Below are 23,048 nucleotides of genomic sequence, written 5' to 3'. Positions count from 1 at the left end.
GGAAAAAAAATGGTAAAGCCCACATGCCACCCTAGCCCCACCCTCTGACTCCCAATTCTTTCCCATGCCAAAACCCTCACATCTTTCTCTGGCCACCAGATAGAACATGCTGTTTCCAGGCACATCTCAGCTGGAGGACAGCATGCTAATGAGACAGTGATAACAAACCAGCAGTAAAGCATATTTAAAAGCCCCAGAATTACCACTGGGATTAACACAAAGGCCTCTTTGTTGTTAATGAAGGGGGAGAAGAGAAAATGCCCTCCTGCTGCAGCCCTGAGGGAATGGCCAACAGAAGCTTGGGTTAGAGAGCAAAATCTGGGCATCAGTGCTGTCAGACTGGTGGGAGACCTATTCTTCTCCAAAACCATGAGCTGATGGTCCATGAGTCACACCAGACATCAATCCTAACCACGCAGAAGCACACAGCAGCACTGGGCAGCAAGGGGAAGGGCATCAGTGCAAGCTGGGCACAGTTCTGCTGGTCATCTCCCACCAGGATTCTGTGACTTCCCAGGTGACATTCCAGAGTCTAAAGGAGGGGTCAAATATGGAGACATTCAAGGTCTGCTGCAGGTTTGTAGCTGGTGGAGAATACTCCTCCCTCTCTCTCATGCATCATTCTCAAATTCTGATTTCCTTTTCCAGTTACACCCAAATTACGCTAAATTAAAACATGCAAGATGCTATGAGAGATTCCATAATAAAGAGGGTGACTACTTCTCTCCAAACAACATCTAGGTCTTCTGAGGAAGAGGTGGCCATGGTCAAGAGTGTGGAGAGCTGCTCTGAAGTTCAAGGCTGCCTTTCCCTCTTCTCACAAACGAAAGAGTGGAGTCAGAAAGGCTAACAATGGTGCTGCACTGACAGTACCAATGTAGCACAAAGCACCTAAAGCCATGCCTGATCTTAGTTTTGGCAACTTGGCTCACAAACCCACCTCAATCTGTTATGGAAAAGGTTGTAATGAGTCCTACAGGGTATTGCCTCCAACCTCCCTCAATTTTGAAAAAATGCAACCAGATTTTTGTGGCTGTGGAGCAGACTATAGGCTCTGACACACTGTCTCTCAACTAAGCAAGTGTGTGTTTATTAACAGCCTCAGCAAACATCTTCCAGCCTTAAAACAAAAACTAAAATGGGCAAATTCAGTGTAGAGAGACCCTGATGGATACCTCTAGATGGAATTTTGTGAGGCTGCACACATGCACAGCATGAATCTGCATGTGAATGGGCTCGGTCCATCAACAGACATAATGAGGAACAGCCATGGGACTTCTCCCACTCTCAAGCTGGGATTGCTGGACATGATAAATATGTGCTCAAAGGGAATGTAAACATCTGTGCCAAGCTGGGAGCAAACACACACGATGCTGGAGTTTCCTCCATGTCATGAAAGAAGTTCCCTGTTTCCCTCCTACACTCCCACAAATAGCTTGTTTGCTAAAGGTTAACTTAGTAAATGCCTCCGGGAAACAGAGTCTGTAAATATGAACAATTCCTGTTGGCTCAAAGCTGCCTTCAGTGTGCAAGAACATGAAAACTTTCCATCCTCAATGCAAAAAGCTCTTTCTTATTAAGGCCTCAATTATTTCAAACTTAGAAATTAAAACCAGCAATAAGCAGTGTTCTGGTGTTCATCTCACATCCAGTTTGTTCAAAGTATGTCTCAACCCTCTTTGCCCTTCCTTGGGGTGGGGTTTTATGGGACAGGGACCTAATGATTGGCAACTGTGAGAGTGACAAAGCACATCCCACATTCCCTCTACTTCAACACCTCTCTGTTTCAAGTTCAACCTCCTCAACCAAGAAAAAAAAAAGAAGAGAATGAAATAAAATTGAAAAAGGAATGGGAATATTTCTGTAGCAGTTTTAATAGCTGAAGCAGCTCAAAAGAGCCAGACAAAAGTTACTGCCTGCAAAGGAAGAGGTAGGACACTCTCACTTTTCACAGGAACAACCCATTTGAAATTCTGTGTCACTTCCCAAAATCATGCGTATACATTCACATGAACCATATATACAGAGTGTGTTAAAACTGGACTCTTCCAGCTGCATGATTTCCTGCGTATTACTTGTTCATAGCAAGATGATAAAAGCAGGCAGAGGACATACACCTTCTGCTCGGTTTAGAGGCCACTTGAGAATCAGACTTGAGTGGGAAAGTTTTCCCTTCCCCGTCTCTATACAGCTCTTTCCCTGGGGGCTATTTCACTACAATAAAATTGAAAGAGTTTCTTGTTTTCTTGGTGACTACCCCGGATACAGCACCATTGCTCAATAAACTTCACCATGGGAATCATCGAGAATACAATGCCTTTTGTTAATGAGCCTGAAAAACAAGTGTTAGGAGAAACCTGCAAACAAATTCAGATTCCAAAACTATGCAGGTGTATAACATGACAAATCAGGGAAAGGTGAAGGAAATGCTAGTATTTCCTGCTCCCTTATTTGCATGTGAGGCTTGTGTGGTCCTCGGAAGCTCTCATCTCCAACTTACAGTTGAGAAGGCCCAGCTGCAGAAGTGATGCCAGAGCTGTCAGTATCATGAAGAGCAGGAGTCCTCCTCTCCTCCCCAGGAACCCGACCACGGGGCACATGGCCAGGCAGGACGCCAAGGCAATCCCAGCCATGGTGTAGTAGTCCGCATAGAAGTTGTGGGTAATCGCCATCTTCGCCTCGTGCCCCATCATGCTTTTTGCAAAACAGTGGTGTATGCCATAGCCAGTCAGCCTGGGGGAAACAGCAGAGGGCAAGAGAGACCATTGCTGAGAGGGCAGAACACACATCGCAGTGTAATTCAGTCTGGGGAGGCATTAATGCAGGAATACAACGCCTTAAGTTAAGAAACCTGTCTCTAGGTGCTACTGTGAAAATAAACGCTGATAAAAAGAAGCAAAAGAAAAAAATTCCATTCAACCAAATATTTGCTGACTTTATTCATATAGCTGCTGCTCATGGCATGATCAAGGCATGGGGAACTTGACAAGAACTCCTAGTGCATGATAGGTTTTCCCACTGTATTTGAGAAATCCTATTCCCAGAAGAGCACATCACTCCCAGGGCACCTGCTGACAGCTACACAGCCAGCACTGCTGTGACAGTGTAGCCTCTGTGCTTGGACACCAGGAACACCCCCACCTGCCTGTGGCATTTGGTCATACTAAATACAAGCATTACACCTCGCTTCCCAAGCTAGCCTGTTAAAACTGAAGGCCCCTGAGAAAGGAATATTTGAAGTTGTATGTGCTGCAATGATTATTACACTTACGAAAGAATAAGCTCTACTTGAGTCTACACATTTACACCACCTTTCATAGCAGTGTGTCTCCTCCTCTTTAAAAAGTTTCTTTGAGATGCCACTGATCAACATCTCACCATTGCATTTCACACCCCTTTCTCCTGTCTCACCTTGTGCCTCCAAAAATAGAAAAAAAAAAAAAAAAAAAGAAGAGAGAGAAGGGGGCTGGAGGTACAAAAGTCAGATGAGAAGTCCCAGTATCACCCCTGATGTTGTACAAAGTAGCAGCAGAGGTGCAACAGGAGAGAAGTCAATGCTCTCAACTGCACCCATCACAGCTCAAGCACCTCTGCCAGGAAGAACCTCCTGTCCCTGGCACCTATACAAGACAAAATCTCATGGCACAAGTTAACAGTGCCTGAGAGAGTGGGAGGCACATATCCAGGTCTCAAAAAAAGAAAAAGAATGGCAGGTACATTACACTGATACACTTCCATCCTCCTAAAGGTCAGGAATCTGAAGCTCTGTCAGTGTAAACTGGATATAAAAATAAGCATAGAAACAGCTGGGGGGGATATGCAGTTGCTGAGTACCTGACAGCCCAGGGCCTGAGGAGCTTCTCTTGCAAACTTGTGAATCAATGCTCTAGTTCAAAACCCCACCCTCAATACCAAACACCTTGCCCCTGATAAAAACCTAATACAAGTGCTTGCTGTTACACAAAAATGGCATTTGCTTTCAATAACTGACTCCTCCCAGAAAAGAAATAATAATCAGCAAAAGAGCAGTAATAAAAGGGCAGATCTAATCAGCTTTTCTTCTGTCTTTCTCTTCTACGTATGCAAACACAATTGCAGAAGCTGCTATTGAGGCCACGATCTATAAAATATTGTTACAGCCTGTTTCCTAAGAATTACTCTATTCTCTTAACTTGGTGAGCAGCTCAGAATAGTTACTTTTAAAACTAAATCCTTGTCTCCCTTAATTTCTTTTTGCTCCTTGCAGAAGGTTCCTTCTCTGTGTACTAAAAATTCAGCACAGCCCTGTCTAACAGGAATAACAGAAGTAAAATTAAATATTTTTTTCACCCTTTAAAACAAACATGAAATCTATTGCCTCAGACTTACATCTGCTTCATGCTCTGCTTGGATGGCAAACAGCCTCCGTGTGCTAATGCCAGAAGTTATTCTTTGGGCTGCCTAGTTCTGATTAAGGGAATTTCCAAAAATGCAAATTAATGTGGGTGAGTTTACATGAATTCCCCATGTAAAAAAAGCCAGTATTCACAAATACATTTAACACTGTCTATTAAATGTACCTGGTGAGCCTAAGGAGAAAGCTCTCTTTCAGAACAGAGGGAGTCCCTCACTGGTGGGTGGAAGAGAGACACAAACCTTGTAAAACCAGAGTTGGTTCTGCAACCAATAACACTGGAGACTGACCAGTCTGTGTGCTTCTGGGTGACTATTTGCCCAGCACAGGGTCCCCTCTGGGTGATGACTGATCCATAAGCCTGCTAATAGGAGTGAGGGCTGCAGAATAGTGCCCTGACGTGAGGAAAGAAAAGCCACAAGAGAGCTACACACTTTAAAACCTAGCAGAGAAAGGGGATTCCCAGTCTTCTCCATCCCCACTTCCCATTTGAAAAACAAACCAATGAAAAATTCAAATGGGCATTTTACAAGATGGGATAACTAGAAAATGCATTGATGGTGCCCTTCCAGAATTTGCAAGCCAATGTATTTCCTCTTTACAAGGTGCTCAGTTCTGGACAGAAGGTCTCAGAGCCTGTAACCTGCAAAACCCTCAGGCTGATGCTTGTTTTTGCCCACATGAGCATGTCCTGAAGCCTTAGGAGGCAAGCATCACGTTGTTCTTTTGGAGACTGCACGTTCTCCCTGTGACCCCCTGCACATAATTTGGGAGTGCTGAGGCACTTTGGAATCTGCCTTTGAAGACACACCAAGCACAGCTGTTACAAGCGGGAGCAACTTGTATTTACTGCCAAGCAGCATCTTCCTCTGCAACACAGCCCTGTCAGACATCAATAACTTGAACCTGCACTCCTGGGGCATAAATGGCTTCAAAACTCCCACCTGGGATGCCAAGCAGATGCCTGCATGCATGAGCACCTATCAGCATGTGACCACAGGAGACAGCAATGCAGTTGCAGCACAGCACCTGAGAAGATGCAGCTCTGCTGCCTGAAACAGCCAAAGAGCTCCTCCAGGTCTGCCATAAAAAATGCAGATCCCTGCAAGAGCTGGTGTTCTTCCAGGATCATTTATCAGAGATGTTAGTGAAGGGTCTCACAGTAGGAAATAGTGGAGGTCCCTCATCGCTTCCCATTGCTGCTCCAGCTCACTGACCACACAACCATGGAAACAAAGAGACTGGACTTACGAGTTCACACACAACACTACGATGTTTTTCCACAGGTTCCTTGTTCCCACCACTTTAACAATGCAGACTTTCTTCGGTCTCCTGGTGATTTCCTTTTCCAGCTCTGAAACAAACCAAATCAGAATTATCATTTCTCTGAGGAGAATGAGAAGGAGAAGATATACTTGTGAACTAAGATATTCTGAGGGATATTCTGGAGAGCAGAACACTATTGATTACATTAACAGGAACTATAAAAACACTGAACTGCCTGTCTAAAGTCCAGTACAGATTCCTCCTTTTCTTCCAGACTTCCTTTCATCTTCTTGGGGCAAAAGAACTAAGAATGCCTTAAAACTCCAAGCCTTCTCCCAGTTAAAAATGTGTATGTAAAGTGGGAGCAGTGTGGAGCCTGACCTCAACAAGCATGATAGCAAATTTCTTGAAGAACTTCAGGATTCTGTTAACTTTTAAACCCCTTCACAGGGAGGACTGCACTGGTGCAGCTAAATGCTCTGCTCCCTTTGTCCAATGCATACCTAAAAAGCCATGGAAAGGACTGGAGCTCAAACTCATTTTTCACGGGTAATCTTTTGAAGTTTGTTCAAATGCAAGTTTCAGAATGAAGTGGCTAGGACATTATGTCAGCTCATCCATCTTCCACTCCATTCTCTTTCGAAATATTTAATTTTTTTTCTGATGGATGTCCAGAACATTAAGGCATTTCCTTAAAGAAAAATCGTTGGGGCATCAGCAGCTGTGCTGTCTTTGCATTTCAGAACTAAAACCCCACCATGTCCTTCCAGTACTGGGCAGCTTCAAGTGAACTTTTCATTGCAATGCTGAAATAACACACAGGACCTTACAAATGTTGCATCTGATACCCTTGTTGGCACGGGACAAAAATGAAGGGCACTGCTTATTTCCCAATTATCATAAAGTTAGAGCTTGAACACCTACCTAAGTGTGCCAAAGCAGCCACTGTTTCCAAGCTACCGGATCAGTGAGCAACAAGTCCAATAAAAGCAGGAGAAGCTGTAGCTATAACGAAGCATCACAAAAAAAATGCCCTCCAGGAGCACAGACTAGGTCTGTTTTTTGGGGTAAAAGCTTTCACTGCTGCTTTCTAGCCTGACTGTGTTTCAAAGGCAGCAGCGTGGCCCTGTGGTGAAGGGTGCACGTACGTGTTCCCTTCGTGCATACACAATGAGCTCGGGTGTCCTCAGTCGCCCACACTGGCCTGCCCTGACCTCTGCCTTACTCTGCTCAATAGCAACCTCCTAAAGAGATGCAAGACAAGAGAAAATAAAAGCAAGCTGCAGGGGGAGGAGGTTAAAAAAAAAAAAAAAAAAAAAAAAAAAGTCACCTGAATTTACAAACTTAACAAAAAAGCCACGTTTGCCAGCTATTATTTGAAAAGTGCATTGCAAAAATAATAAATCAAGCAAACGCTATTTTCATGCAAATACTTGAGCTATTAACTGCTCACAGGTCACTCCTGGCCTTCTCTCTAGAGTAACTATTGAGAAAGGCTTCTGACAAAAGCAGCAAAGGGTATTTATTGTTAGTGATTGTAATTAAGCAGAATATTGCTATGCTACTTTCCTAAGAACCTGATAATGGCCATTTCTCCCCAGAATCTATGCAGTATCAGGCAGTAAAACTAAGGCAGAGCAAAAGAAGAAATTGGTTAAATTGATATTTGTATTACAAAATACATCAAAAAATGGAACCTAATCTCAAAAAATAAGGTCAAAATAATTCTTGTAGCAAGATTCTAGGAAGGAATAACCAAGAAGAGAATAATTCAGAACAATGGAAGCAGTTAGATAAAACATAATTGTAAAGCTCATGACTGAGCTCAGGCCAAACTTTCTACAGCAAAAAAAAAAAAAAGGCAAAGCAAGTACTAGAAGTACAAGGGTTTTGAAAGGCTGTTGGTGGGTGTTAACTGTTTCAGCTGAAGGGCAACAATGAAAGTCACTACCTGAACAACACATCACACAGACTTCATGCAGACAAAATGGTTCACTCTCAAACCAAGAATGACCAGTTCTGGCCTATAATGTAAAACATCTCATCCTCTGTCAGCAGAAGGTACACATGCCACATTCTTCAGATTTTCATAATCTGATAGGGTTTTTTGTTTGTTTGTTTCTCAGAGAAATTTTTGCCTTTTTCTTTTAGGACAGAGAGCAGACTTACTTGTAAATACATGCTGTATTGAGTCACAACTTAATAAAAAAATCAGAGAAGCAACACTCAAGTTTGCTGCACTTTTCTTTGGAACCAAACATTATTTTGCCCTCCACTCCTGCTTTGTTCATACATCAAGGGTTCCTATAATCCATATGTTCTTTGTTTATTGTCATGCATCCTTCTCATGTGCACTCAGGCTTCCCCCCAACTTCTGAGCTAGCTCCCATCAGTGTTTTTCACTGAACTGCTCTTCTGCCCTCAAGCAAAGGCTCACGTGGTTATGTGAACTGTCAAACACCTCCTGTGTCAGCTGCAGTGAGGATCAGACATGACAGAGGAGCTCACCCCTTCTCTACCCTACTCATGGAGCAGTCTTTAGCAGTGGACCCATGCTTCAGCTCTCACGAAGGTTAAACTCCATGCATACATCACAGCATTATACAAAAATTACTCAATTACAGATTTAACAGCATTAAAAAAAAAGGGGGGGGGGGGGGGAGAAAAACAAAAGAGGGAAAAAAGAATCTGGCCTCAAGCCTTACACCAAAGAAAGCAAACAGAACCTGGCTTTTTATAGAGAACCTTGTGACTCCACCAGCTATTTATGCCTCCATCCCTCTACAATGTTAAAACTCCAAATCTATGTCACCTGCTTTAGACGAATGACTTGTGTCCAAGTCTCCAACATAATCCATCTTTCTGATGGCTTTCTCCCTTCTCTGCTTCTATGAATACCAGTGAGATATTCACCAAAAATCCCCACTGCACTGCAAAATCAATGACTTGCAAGACCCAAAATAACATTCCAATAGGAACAAATAAGCTATGTGACTTGCAAAAAAGTCATCAGCTACAGAAGTGGCTCTCACATAAGTCACCCACTCTCTTTGGAAGGAGCCTTCTGAAAGGACCTGTTCTGACTTTGATGTGCATCAGAAGAGTGACAGCTCTCAGGCTGACTGATTTCACAGGTCAAAGTTAAGACATTAAAAGCCTATTAAAACCTCATGGAAGCAAACTATTACTCTCTCAGGACTAACACCAGAAAAAACTCCCTGTACACCCAGATTACTCTTGGATTTTACACTGAAGTCATTGGTACAGAAGGAATTGGCAATAAATGTTTCAATTTTGATTTACCAAAAGGGAGAGCGTGGAATAGACAAATATTTCTATCCATTTATTCAGAGGCCCCTAATAAGTTTTCCCATGCTCCAAAGCCCACACACACTCTAGGCTTCCTATTCAGCGACTTGGTAGAAGAACTGTCAACAAGCTAACTCTTTACATCTCAGTGGAAATCAGAACTATTCACTGGCAGACTTTAAAAGTCTCATGGGAAGGGGAACCCTACCAGCTTCCAACTCACAGTGCTGCTGAAATCTCATGGGACACTCTGCATTTCAGGAGCATGCCTTTCAAAATCAGAAAGTATCTTTAAAGCCTTCAGATGAAACCACCCATCTCTGCATCACTTGGCATAGACAAAACAGACAAAAGCCCAAATCAAGTCGCTGAAAAATGATGTCCAAAATGACAAGTGTCCTGTGGTGATAGACTTCTGCTGGATTTTCCTGGCTGCCAAAAGATACTGTCAGTAGCTCTTTGAACATGAAAAGATCTATGGAAGCCTAGCACAGAGCCTCAGTCAATCCCTGGAGCATGACAGCTCTGCAGCAGGAGGTGGACCAGTCCAAAACACAGAGACAAAGCAAACTACTCTCAGGCAGGCAGAGTTACTGGTACATAGGGTTTTTCTAACTTCCAGGACTTTTGTCCAGCTCTCAAGTCATATACAGAAATTATGAGGTAGGTAAAATACTGACTGATGGGCAGAGAGCAATAAAGGATAGAAAAATAAAAATCATAAGTGGATGACAGGACATTAGTCGTGGGATGACTTGTCTTACTTAAAAAAAAAAAAATCTTGTTTAATAACCTGTGTAGGGAGCTTGGCAAAAACCTCAGAAATGTACCAATAAGGCCTGCTGGTGATAAAGTGAGGCACTACTTTACTATCAAATGTAAGGAAAAGGCAAATGTGCCCTCAGAGGGAACTGGGTGAGCCTGAGATCCAGTGTAGCAAAAGCAAGTGAAAATGTGAAACACAAGGCAAAATTCTCAGTAATTAAGGGGAATTGTTTCTGGTGGAAGATAAGCAAAACCTGTGTTGGACTTGGTTACCTACTATTTGAACACAAGGGACTATATGGCACCAGTTTAATGCAGCCATGATGTATTTGCAATTCAGACAATGAAATAAATGCTGGAATTCTTTCACAATTCTGGTCATCAATATTTGAGAAATTAAAGCTCCGGCATGCTCATTTATAAAAGGAGAGGACGTAGAGAAGAACTTCATCTCTGACCAGGAATAGGGCTGCTCTATTCTCATATATGATGAGGAAAAAGAGATTTAAGATAGGCACAGACAGGAGCAATTGGGAAAGGGAAAAAAGAACTAACCCAGACAGCTATAGTATATTTGAATTGAATGCTAAAATGTACCCGCAGTATAAGAGAGATATGGAGACTGGAATGGCTTTCTAACAAAACCACTGGACATAAATACTAACAGCATTTAAAACGAACCTATTTTCATGAGAGCAACTCTATAACTCTAGGACTATAAAAGCTATGCCATTACTTATTTCAATCCTGTATTTCTAATTACATACCAAAAAGATCAAAAAGTCAGACATAAGGTTGCTGTTGTCATCATCAGTTGCTCATGTGCATTATGATACAGCATTTAGATGATCACACATTAGTTTTTCCCCCAGAATGTTCACTGCAGTCATCCAAAGGGCAGGTGTTAATGAGGTCTCTGCCTTTCCCATTCAACACGTACCCCTCAACCTCATTATCCAAACTTCCCAGTGAGTACAAAAAAATCATAGATTTCCTTAGAGACATTCCTACAGTGCTGTCAGAATATATATGTATTTCATAAATGCAGATGAAATAATCTCTATCACTTTCTTGTAAGAGTAAGAGCAAAGATTACTCCTGTTTTGCAGGCAGGAGATAAAATAGAGAGGATTTGTGTCCAGAATGAGCAAAAATCATGCAGCAATATCCCTTGTAGGTGTTGATATAAATGCTCCCATCTTTCTGCAAATCAAGCCCCAGAATTACACGCTAGAGACAGACACTAAATAAACTGTGATTAGTGACAGCACTGAAAGGGCCTGATTCTAGGGAAATCTCCATCATCATACAAGAACATCCCTGACAGACACAGAGAATGAGTACAGCTCTTCAGGAGGTATTCAGCTTCATTTCCCCAACACTGTCCTCTTTCCTTCTACAACCCTCTGCCTCATTCACTACACACCTTCCAAATTCTGCAACAAATGAGGAACAGACAACAGCTTCATTCCCACATCATCGTCCATCCTATGCACTGATTCGTCCATCCTATGCCCTGTGGAAAAAATAGGTTGTAATCATGTTATTAAAGGCTGTATCGTCATGCCTTCATGCCAGGGGGCCAAGCAGGGGTTGCCCAGGCAACCTGACTTCTTGTATTTCCCAGAGCACAACTTGCCAATGCTTACATTCTTCTAACATCATCAGTGTTAAAAAAAATAAATCCACCCAACAACATGAAGAGCACCTCCAATGTCCTTGTGTGGAACTGTGGCCATCAGGAGGTTGCAGGTACCCACACATGCACTGCTGCTCTCTGTTGTGGGAGCTATGGAGGGAACCTCAGCAAGCGAGCTGGGCAGCAGGGAGGGGTGAAGCAAACATTTTAGGAGTGGATTTTGCAAAATAAGAGTTCTGAGATTGAACCCTTGGGCTTGACAGCTTGCTCTGGAAGGAGGGGGTAGCAAATGATTGCAGCCCCTTGGGTCTCCATATGCTCTAGCTCTCCTCTGTTCTTCCTCCATTACTTCCTCCCAGTGCCTTCTGCGCTTGCCTCTCTAAAGTCTCCTCCAACTATCTTTATTCTTTGCTCCCACAACTTTTTAAAGTCTGTTATTTCCTCTCTTCTCTGGCCACTGGTCCCCTCTTACTGCTCTCCACTTCCACCTGGATCTTGAGATCTCCCCTCCTACCCTTCATATCCACATTCAGACTCAACAGTCCTCCTTTCTCTGGTGCCTGTGGGCTGGGGAAATGCTGGCAGCACCAGGGCTTGCTGCCAGGCCTCTGCACATGGTTCCTGCCCTGTAAAGCTGGCTCCTCTGGGAGGATAGGTAGCACTGTGCACAAAGAGCCAGTGTGCCAGCGGGGCACAAATCAACAGGCTGGAGTGCAGCCAGTGAGAGTCTGCAGAGGACTCAACTAGTGAGAGAGACTCATTCAAATTGGAATAGGGGCTGACAGGCCCCTCTTCTTTCTTTCTTTTTTTCCCCTTCAAATTTTCTAGCATATTTAGCTTTTTCCAGTGGCATGAAAAGGCACATTCTCAGTAGAGTGCACCCTTTTCCCCCTGATCCCTCCAAAACCTGATACTGTCAGATATCACTACTACCCCTGCTAAGGATACAGTCAAGACATGCATGGGCTCTCCTCTTCCATTACTGTAGACCCAGCCAGGAGAAGAGGACCTAACTGACCAGTTTTATTCTTGTTAATCACTATCATGTGCAGCACATCCTGAAAGAGTTGCACAAACTCCATCAATTCCTGCTGCTGGACAACAGAGGCCCAGCAGGAGAAACCCAGACCCTCCTGAAACTGATTTAACATACAAGAGGACAACAGAAATCACTGGCTGAGCACTTTTTTTAAAAAATTTTGAGATAGAAATCTCTGTGGCTGACACACAGCCTTCAAGCAGCACCTTGAACTGTTTTAACTACATTTCCCACATTTACCTGACCACCCTCTGTGAGCTGCATGGAACATTTAAGTTTAACACCATTAAACACCCAAGAAACTGGATCTGGCAAAGGAGGAGATCTGGCAGGTTTGAACTTCACTATCACCATGGAACTATCACTACACCAGTAGTGTAGTGATAGGCGTGATGGTCTAAGTTTATGAGTAAAGCTTGATAGGGAAAGAGACTTTCAGACACAAGGCATTTTCACCCTTCCCTCTGCTATTTACTCAGTGGAAAAGGAAAATGCATATAACCACATAGATTCAAGCCTCATGCTTAGAAAAAAAAAAATATACAGCAGAACAAAACAGAAAAATAGCTTATGTTTAAAGAAAAGTAATGGCAGCATGTTGTTCAGCAGCAAGAAAGGTGAATGATAATTAATTTTTTATTCTTCAGAGGGAAACTCCCTGAAAACCACAGCTTTCCCAACTGCAATCCATACACATACACACACAGAGTACTTATCACCGCCGTACCCCTTCATCTTTTCCATGTTGTGTCCTGCATGCTCAAGTACTGGCAGCTATTTGGGTGCTTTACCTTTGCTGTCCACCTTTCATGATTATATCAGTATATTTCTCTAAGCTTAGAAGGGAATTTTGGGAAGGAACAGCTATAACCTCTCTCCCCACAGGAGCACCACTGGCTTTTGTTTCCATCCAGAGAGGAGCAAAAAGGGAGCTTTGTTTATCAGCCTGGCCAAGCAGTTATTTTCATGTTAAGGAACACCTGAAATGTCTCCCCACACAGGGGAAGCCAAAGAGAAGTGCACAGGGGTGGGTTTTCATGGAAGCATCACATGTGACACTTGGGTAGCTGCTGATACAGCAGGGTCTCAAGTGGAGCATTTCCTGGATGCTCAAACACAGCAGGGTTGGGTGCTGGTGTAGCCAAGGTCAGCTGGCAGCAGACAATCTGTTCCAGGCAACAAACAGACCCTTCAACCCCACACAAAGAAAAAGAATGCATTCTATCAAAATAATGAAGGCCACCTAAAGTGTAACACACCTTCAGAAGGTGTAAATATGGTTGGTGCTTTAGGATTTCCAACTCCCCTAAGCACTCTTTCCTCCTGTTTGTTAAACAATCTTCTTACTTCCTCAGCATTTATGACACTAAGTTCAAAATTACTGTCCTGCAGCTGCACTGAAATATATCTTTGGTTCTCATTCTACAAGGGATCAAGGAAGAGATGGTTCTGGAGAAACTGGTAGTGAAAAATCCATTCTGAATTAATATTACCAAAATGTTTAATTTGCTCATGACTGAAGCTGACTTTTTTGGTAATGTTTTGAAATATTTGTCAACAAAATTCAGCAAGATTTTTTTAAAAATGGCATTTCAATTCACAGTTGAATAAAAATAATTTCCTTGATGCAAAAGCAGATTTAAACTTTTATTTCTAGAAGAGGGTAAAGTTTGAAGCCAACTGGTGAAATTTTGAGTCAAAACATACTAGAGGTAATTTAACCAGGTCTAATTTACCTATGTTTCTTAAGCATTTCAGAAGAAAATGCAACCACCTAAACCCAAAAATCTCATTAAAAAGGCAAATTATTCCTGCACAAAATCACAGGGCACACCAAGTACTCAAAAATAAAGCCACTTAAAGCTGCTGAGGAAAAAGGTCCCTTCATGCAACCACCACCAGCTCTGGGACAGGCTACTGAAGATAAGGGCAATGTAAATTTACAACACTCTAGACTCCTACCAGCATCCCTTGTCTGTCTTTAATTTGTTTCCCATGTAAGCACACTCCCACTCCATCTTGCTGGCTGGGCACTGCCCATCAGCTGCCCACCCTCATTTTCTCCTGGCACAGGTTGTTACGGCAGCTGCTGGACCTTTCAGCTGCATCATTGTCTGGACTTTTAGTTGTTGTCTTTAGAGACATCTCCCAGGGGAGCACTGGCAAGCTCTCCAACCCAAAGACTGTCAAAAACAGGAGATAAATTTTGCTTCATTTTCTTTTCTCCCCACATGGGCCAGCTCCCCATGGAGCAAAGAGGCCCTACAGATGGTCAGTGGCACTCTCCACTACAGGCAGTGTAGCCAAATGGACGAGCAAAATCTTCCAGCAGGCAGTGGAAATGGTGTGATTCATCAGAAAAGAGAGTCATCCTGCCTATTGCTTGGAGAACAATTCAAAATTAAATTTTCTTGCATCCCAGAAATACTTCGAATGCTGCTTCTTTTTGCTATGGAACTCACGTGAAGTGCCAAAATAGGCTTATATGAAATTCCTGTAACTCCTGTAATGATGTGTTATATCAGATACACTAATTTGACTGGTATGTATGAGTAAAGTTACAGTGGGATTTTCAGCTGGAAGGGACTGCAAGTGAGCAGTTTATCATTTAAATGCATTGGGAGTAATTCGATCGCAGGAGGCTGTTACAACAATGCAGTGAGGAATAATAAACAGCAACACAATGGCCCTGAACTAGAGCAAAACAGTTTCCAGCCCTTTCAGATGGAAAACAAAGAATAAAACAAATCACAAACAAAATCCCTCCACACAGTTAGGAAAACTCAACAATGGAATCAAGGGAAAACAAGGGATATCTGCATCAGGCTCAATGGCATCCTTTCTCCCAGACAAGTACCATTTTTTTACCCATTCCATGCTAGAGCAACAATGGGCATGTTATGACAGCAGACAAGAGCAGAGAAAGGGTTCCTCCTCCTTCCTGATCCACTGCAAGACACAAGGCCTGCAGCTTGATTACATTCTTAATTCAAGAATCCTACTATTCTCCTGTCCTCACTCAGACCATCAACACCCCCATGCACCCAGAATGAGAGAGGTGGTCCTTCCTTCAGTAGTTCGTAGTTAATCTTATTTCATCCTTTTGATACTGCTCTTCTCTTACTCTTGCTATAGAAAAGCAGCTTCCCTCCAGGGCTGCATCAGAAAAGTCTTAAAGTGTGGGGCTGCAGAAAGAGTTTAAAGAATAAAAGTGAGGGAAGAGATAATAAAAAACCTCAACAACCCCATCATCAACAAGGAGGCAGAAATGATCATGACCATGTTCTGAATAATTTATAAATTGCAAATGGTGCTGTACTGTCAACTGCTATGTCTAAATGAATTTGCAGTCAAAGGATCCATAGTACTAAGATGTGAAGTAATGCTCTGTTTTTTCACCCTCCTTAAACAGGAATGTTCTCCTGTGTACTCCTACCATGAAACTGCTGAGAAAAGTAATCAGTCACAAATAACAGTCATAAAAGCCATTTTGACATTTAGCATTCCTCCATGGGGAATATCATTATACACATCTTAAATAAATCCCTCCAGCACACGGTTGTGTCTTTATTATTTTCCTTAAAGGAAATTCAGGTAATTTGTATTTTCTTTTCCCTAAAATACATTTGATTTCATCTCCAAATTCAAGAAGCTGACTGACAAAAGCCAAATGTCGGAATTGGTTGGGAAACTCCAAGGCTAATTGTTGGCTCAGGGACCCATCATTTCTCAAGATCCATCATTTATTCTGAGGAAGACTTGCAAAAAATGAGCTGGGGGGATGCAGACCAACAGGTTAATGATGGCTCATACACCCCTCATGCTTTTGAGAACTTTACCAGACAAATGGCATTTACACTGCAAAGCCATGTTGCACGATGCAGATCCAGGAACTGTAACCCCAGACACACAATTACATGCAAGCCAGCTAATTAACACCAGCGTGCTGACTGCACCAAAAATCACACCAATGACCTGGGCATGCACACCAGAGATCCTGAACTGTGCCTTTCATCCCTCACTGATGGAGACAGCTTTATTCATTAGGCACTGATATTAATGGTGACAGTTTTCTGTCCTGGATTAAGCCTGTTCCAGTGGTGACTGACGCCTTTAACGTTGACTGACAGAAACTACATTTACCCCAGAGACCTTTGGCAAGGATCAGACAAGTGCAGAAGTATCACTTCCACCCACTGGCAGAGCTACTGGCTGAGGTTCCCCTGCAGCCCCTAGGGTCAGAGCAGGTAGTGATGGAAAAGTGGGGAAAATGTGTCCACCATTCTCTGACAAGTGTGTAGTCTGATACAGATTGCAAATGACATCGCAAAATGAGTGTTTATGGGCAGAATCAAGACATTGCAAAAATGAGTGTTTATGGGCAGAATCAAGCCTGTGAGAAGGAAAAGGGAGGTCTGAACCAAATCTGACAGGTGCACTAGTGAGATAAAGATCCAGAAGATATTTGCCTTTGTTGTAATTAGACAAACACACATACACATGTGCACAGAGTCTCTTCTGCACAGCAACCTGCAAGACAGGATCTTGGCTATTTCAGTGACAATTTTGGTGATGAAGGGAGCCAACTCTTTCTAAAAACATCAGTAAACCAATTGATACTTTCAACTCTCAAGCAAAAACTGTACCCTACCACTGTCACTTGCAGCAATCTCCCATCCCTAAAGCAGCATCACTCAGACGATGCAGGAGAGGAAAGCAAACCAGCTCTTGGAGCAAAGCTTTAAAGAGAAACTCTAATGTGGTTTAGGTTTCCCATGGGGCTGGCACTTTAGAATAGGGAGTTTGAGTGCTGCTGCTTCTCCAAACCAACAGAGTAAGTGTTGGGTGATGGGCAGGATCCCAGCAAGCAGCTTCCTTAAAACACAGTTTCCAGAGGCACACAGAGCTGAAGACGCACTCTTGTAGCCGTGGTAAAATTCTTCAAGAGATGTCTCTAAAGACACACGGCACTGCAAGACAAGACTATAATTACTAGGACTGTTCAACAGGCCACGTAGTTTTTAACATAGTGCTGGAGTTTGGAATGGATTTTCAAAAAGGCAGAATGAATGAATGAATGAATGAATGAGATGATTTACAGGCAATAAATAGATAATTTAATTCTGGGCAGTAATGCTACGTGCAGCCTTTAGAGAAGAGCTGGGGGTTCGCAGCTGTCTGTCCAACTCACCCGGCACCACTCCTTTGATGTCGGTTTCTGTGCTCATCCTGTTCTTGTGTGTGAACTGAAGGATCAGTTCCTTGGATGCCTCAAACTGTTGTGTAGCCATCAACCACCGAAGAGACTCTGGGAAAATACTTTAAAGAGGGAAAACAGGTTAGGGCTGCTTCCAAGTTTCTGTCAGAGGATGAACTGGTAGAGCTTTAGCTGCTCATTTAACCACTCAGAAGCTATGTAATTATTTCAAAATACAGAAGAATAACTTATGAAACAAAAATGAGGGAAAACAGATTCAGAATGTGCAAATTTATGATACTTCCTTTTACCCTGATTCATAAATCATAGAGGAAGTATCCTATCACACGGAAATATACAACACACTGGAATTTCATAACATATTACAGGTGCTCTGTCCATTAATATAACTTGAAAGAAATGAGAGGAAGAGGCAGTGCTGTCTGCAGTAGGTATTTGCTGCCAAGAAGGGCGTGAATGAGATGCTCAGTTCACACATGGTAATTCAGAGCAAAGAAAGAAAACAGCTGACAGAAGTAATCTGGGTTCTCTTTTAAAGACAGATGAAAGAGAAGAATTACTTCTTAGAATGATAAGCTTCCCCTACTAAAGATAATATTTTGTTAGTTGCCTTAAAAATATGTACATGCACACATTTTAAAAAGTCCATTTTCCATCCAGTTGTTTCTTTCAAGTGCTGATATTAACTAGATCAATGAGCTTTACTGGTCACTCTCCCTTCTGTTGCAAATTCGTTTCTTCTAATGCAAAACCAAAAGAAATACACAGCTCTTAGAACAAACTCCCAGAACCTCCCATACTTCTAGAGACATGAAGAATTTAATATCTCCCTCTAAATACATATTTTTCATATTAAGACATTGTTTTTACCACTCTTCCAAAAGACTTTACTAAAACCAAATTTAACAACTAATTTTAACTTCAAATATGTAATAAAATCTCAATTTTCCTTCACAAAGCACTGATCTTTGCTGCGAATTCTGCCCAGTTCTTGTACTTCTAAGCAGCCAATTGCATCATTATCGTACCATCTCTGAGGGCTGATACAATTTGGAAGACACCTTAGCAAAGCGTCCAAGACAGAGAAAGTATTCTTGGAGAAAGAAATAAAAAGGGGACAAATCAGGCAGACTAAATTATAATCTGAATTGTATCAGCCAATAAAAATATATAACAACTATGATGACAGCCATTTAGCTTGACAGCATACTTACTACCCCTTGTCCTGCACAGATGATTTGGCACATCTTCCAGCAGAAAGACTTGTAAAAAAAAGGCATTTTTTTAAAACACTAAGAATGTTTTGAATGCAAAATCTCTGCATCCTTGGTCCTGTAGAGGGTACAGCCTTAGCCACCAGATTATAAATTAGAGATTTTCAAAAGTCTGCTTACAGGTTCAAACAACAAGTCCTGTGATGACCACCCACATGTAGGGAAAGGAAAGGAACCATGAGGATGGTCACCTTTTGGGACAATCCTTTGGCTTACAGTTCCCATCAGCTGCATTGTTTTAAATAGAGCATGACCACAACCCCTCTGTGCCACTCCATCCTTTGTTTCCTGTCTCCCTCAGAGCAGTACACCAAGCTCCCTCAGTGTTCCTGCTCCAAGGCGTGCATTTTGTTCCTGGTGAACCACAGCCAATGCATGCACTCCTTCCTGCTGAACCTCAGCATTTTCCTTGCATAGCTGGTTGATAGTCTGCTGCCTCCAGGTCATGGGGCCATGCTTTTACAGTCAAGGAAAAGAACTGAAGGTGGAGTAGGGTTAAACTTCCATCTCCTGTTCCACAGCTGCTGCTGCTTGGGAGAGGAGATGGGGAAGGCACACTGGGGGAAAAAAGATCTTAAGTTTGAGAACTCCTAAGAGGAGAGAAGAATCCTTGACAAAGACCAGGAAGGTACCACACGTAACTGCTAGGAGAACTGTGATTCCATGCAGATGGGAACTGGATGCCCAGGGAAAAGTTGCAATGTGTTGTCAATCAGGGGTCTGCCTCAAGAGTAAATCCTGTCGAAAAGCACCAGAAAAGAACTAGCCAGTTCTTCCTATTTCTTTCAGTTTTGATTAGAGTGAAGCAGGAGTTTATTTCTAATTATTGATATCTTTACTGACATTCATGGCATCATGCTGTCTGGAGCTTCCTTTGTACAAGGGAGAAGAAATAAGGTCTCTGTATAACTGGAGCCCCCCTTCCCTTATGGCTCTAATACACACACACTTGAAAGGAGTCTAACTTCTATTAAATTACCTTTATACACCTGTCACAAACCCTTGGGCCCACATCTGGCTTACATGGGTGTCTTTCTGCCCTTTCAAAATGATCTAAGATCCTAGTAGGGCAACCTAAGATCCCAGTAGGGGCATCTGCTCCATACTTTTGTATCCAAGCCCATCTGCCCATCCTTCCTAGACAAATCTGCTGCCTCTCCCCTTTCCCCCATCCATGCCCAGCTTCCCAATGCACTTAGCCACACACCTCCTGGGGACAGTCTAGCCTGCCACGTGCATGTGGCCAACAGAAAAGCAAAACTAGAGGTGGGAAGAAGGCTCAGCCCCAGCCCGGAGGGGGAAACAGCACTCTCACAGCAGGAGATGGAAGTAAGGGAAGTACAGAGGAAGGAGGAGGCAGTGCAGGGGCTATTTGCAGCATCTGTTATTGGACTCACTGCTTTGGGTACATGATGGAGAATTAACAAGCAGTGCAGGTTTACAGTTCTTCTTTTATTACCAATCAGTTAGTTTTCTTCCTTCATCTGTAACACATGCTGCAGGTCCATGTTCCATTCGGAAGGAAAGAAAGAGGTAATAAAATGGTAACACTTCCCAGAGAATATGCAACAGATGGAAGCAAAAAGCCTAAGAGAAAAGTACATACTGTACTGACAATATAATTAAAGAGGCATCCCAACCGAGGTTCATTTCTGCAAATGCAAAAACCCAGGGCAAAACAAATCCTGATCCTAGGGCTATTACCATTATTTATCAAGCTGCTAGGTTCCACAATATGTAAGGGGGACTAATTGACTTGGTTTGGCTGCCCTGCCCAGCTAAAAAGCCACAGAGCTCTTGCAGATTACAGAATAAATTTTAACATTTCCTGCCCCTTTCAATGTCCCTCAGGAATGACCTCTCAACAGGAATGTGAGATCCCGACAAACTACCTGGAAAATGCGTGGCCTCCAGAAGACTACTGAGGGATGCCTGCTCTCCATGCCACCCCCCACGTCCATTGGGCATCTCCATACTACAGTACTGTAGTACTGTCCATCATTTTGGACACAAATGTCTGTAAATATTCTGTTTGATACAGTGTTTTACCCAGTGGCAGACATCAGGTATTTCAGCTGGCAGGCATTACTACATGAAGCTTTGGAGCAGACCAGCATGTGTATAACATACACAGGTAAGGGAAGGAAGAACAGCATCACAGATTAACAAAAACACCCTTCATTATTCATCAAGATTAACACTGTCAAGATGAGGCTATTTAAAAGTTGTATGTTGGAATACAGGGGTAACCCCCCACCTCCACTGCCATTATTTTGCAAGGGACTTGTAACTCTCCTGAGTGTGAATTTTGCCCATGCTGAGGCACGTCTACCTCGGGAATAAGCAGTGAAACCCCCACTGGGGGTTACCATCGTCAACACAGGAGGGCTCTGTAAGAAGTTAATACAAAAATACAACTGTTACATACTGTAACAAGTTTTTACATGTTGTAACTTGTCAGGCATTACAACTAGCAGCCTAGCCCCCCATGGTGCCTAACAAGCTTGGTCCTGGGCAGAGTAGTGGCTTTTTTCCCCATTTTTCTCAGTGTACAATAAATAAATATTTTAGACTTGCTAGTGTTCTTATTGTTATGGTTTTCTACAACACTGCTGTCATATGGCACCACTGCGTGTCACTATTAAGACAAAACAATAAAGAAGGAGTTTTTGGGATGTTTAAAGTCATGGTAAAATGCTTCAGGGGATGGACCTGGCACTATTCCCAAGGTGAAAGCCATCCTACTTCTCTCAGGGCAGCCGTACCAACACCACAGTGTCACAGGCAGAGAGGAGTGTGACCAGTTGGGAGTGGGGAATTCATTGTAGGAACAATCCCGAGCCACTGCCTGGCACAGACCAGCTACCCAGACTTCAGCATAGCATATGCTAATTTGGGCAAAATGCGGTCTAGTTCATGGCTGACTACCACATGCACACAAAACGTCCAAGTGTGCTTGTTACAGGGCTGACAGATGTTATTTGTAACTCTTCTTGGCTCAAAGAAACCAACAGTGTCAGTCCAGAGCCACAACACAGGTATTAAGGGAAAATATAGCCATGCAGTCACAATCTGATGACAGCTAGGCTGGGATGAATCCTCTCAAGAACTATTTTAGTCTTTTAAAAGCAAAGTGACAGCCAGAATAATAACAAAGTACAATTTCACCTCAGTGAAAGGGGACCATCTCCCAGGTGCCCATTGTATTGCAGGGCGTATTGTATCTGCATGCTACAGCGGATTATGAAGTTATTCTTTCTTATTTCAAATCAGGCCTTTGCACAAGGTGAATGGAAGAACAAAGGGAAAGGCTCACACGCATTGTGAGGCACACACACTTCCCAACTGTGGCGCATCTCCCAAGTCCAACACCAGGAGCTCGCTGGCAGGAGGAAGAAATACTTACACCCAGTAAAACAGCATCAGCAGGAAGGGACAGATGATGACTGCCTGGAGGACCTGCCAGTCCCTGCAGAGGGCAGCCAGCCCTGGCATGAGGAACTGCCCTGCCATCTCGATGAAGCTTGCCACCATGGTGATCATGAACCGGTGCCCGGGAGGACAGAGCTCTATTCCTGAAACACAGAGCACACAGACAATCAGCCCCCACCACCAAAGACACCCCCAGAGCATCTCTAGGAAACCTGAAGGGAGTTCATGTCCTTCAGGAGCTTTGGTCAAAGCTATGCAGAATCAGATACATTCTGTTTTATCCCATATTTAGGCTTAGAGAAACCCATTAACAGGTGTCTGTGCTGCAAATATTGCAACTTCCATATAACTGCTGTATCCTCATTGCCAGATTTCCTTTAGTCTCTGCCTAGAGAAGCATTTTACCAAATAATAAGGTGTTTATTTTTAAAAGGGCATGTTTAATTAAACACAAGCCAAAGATCTTGGGTGATGCCTTTTTCACGCTTCTCAGAGACACCACCTGCCTTTCCAAACAGTTTGCTGGGAGGTGGAAGAGCACAGCTCTCAGCAGGATGCAGGCTCCCAGCACAAACGGGATACCACCTGCCCACAGCTTTAATATGCTCCGACTCAGCCAATTCCAGGCTGGATTTTGCTGAGCATGTTGTTTCTGGGTTTGCTTTTCTCAACAGCTTATCTTTATCAACTTTCAAACAAGCCAACCTCCCATC

General features: G+C 43.0%; 1 protein-coding gene across 1 annotated transcript in view; it reads right to left on the bottom strand.

Annotated features, from left to right (window-relative positions):
- Nucleotides 1-23,048, bottom strand: part of SLC22A23 (solute carrier family 22 member 23) — a 109,338-nt gene that overhangs the window by 11,696 nt on the left and 74,594 nt on the right. The window contains 5 exon segments of the mRNA XM_066325351.1: nt 2,501-2,733; nt 5,645-5,747; nt 11,160-11,249; nt 17,603-17,730; nt 22,310-22,478. Coding sequence (XP_066181448.1) covers nt 2,501-2,733; nt 5,645-5,747; nt 11,160-11,249; nt 17,603-17,730; nt 22,310-22,478 — 723 coding nt within the window.

This window comes from Sylvia atricapilla, chromosome 1 (assembly GCF_009819655.1).
Source record: "Sylvia atricapilla isolate bSylAtr1 chromosome 1, bSylAtr1.pri, whole genome shotgun sequence".
In the NCBI taxonomy this organism is placed as follows: Eukaryota; Metazoa; Chordata; class Aves; order Passeriformes; family Sylviidae; genus Sylvia; species Sylvia atricapilla.
The sequence above is the reverse complement of the archived record's forward strand: the minus strand, read 5'-3'. Positions and strand labels throughout refer to the sequence as shown.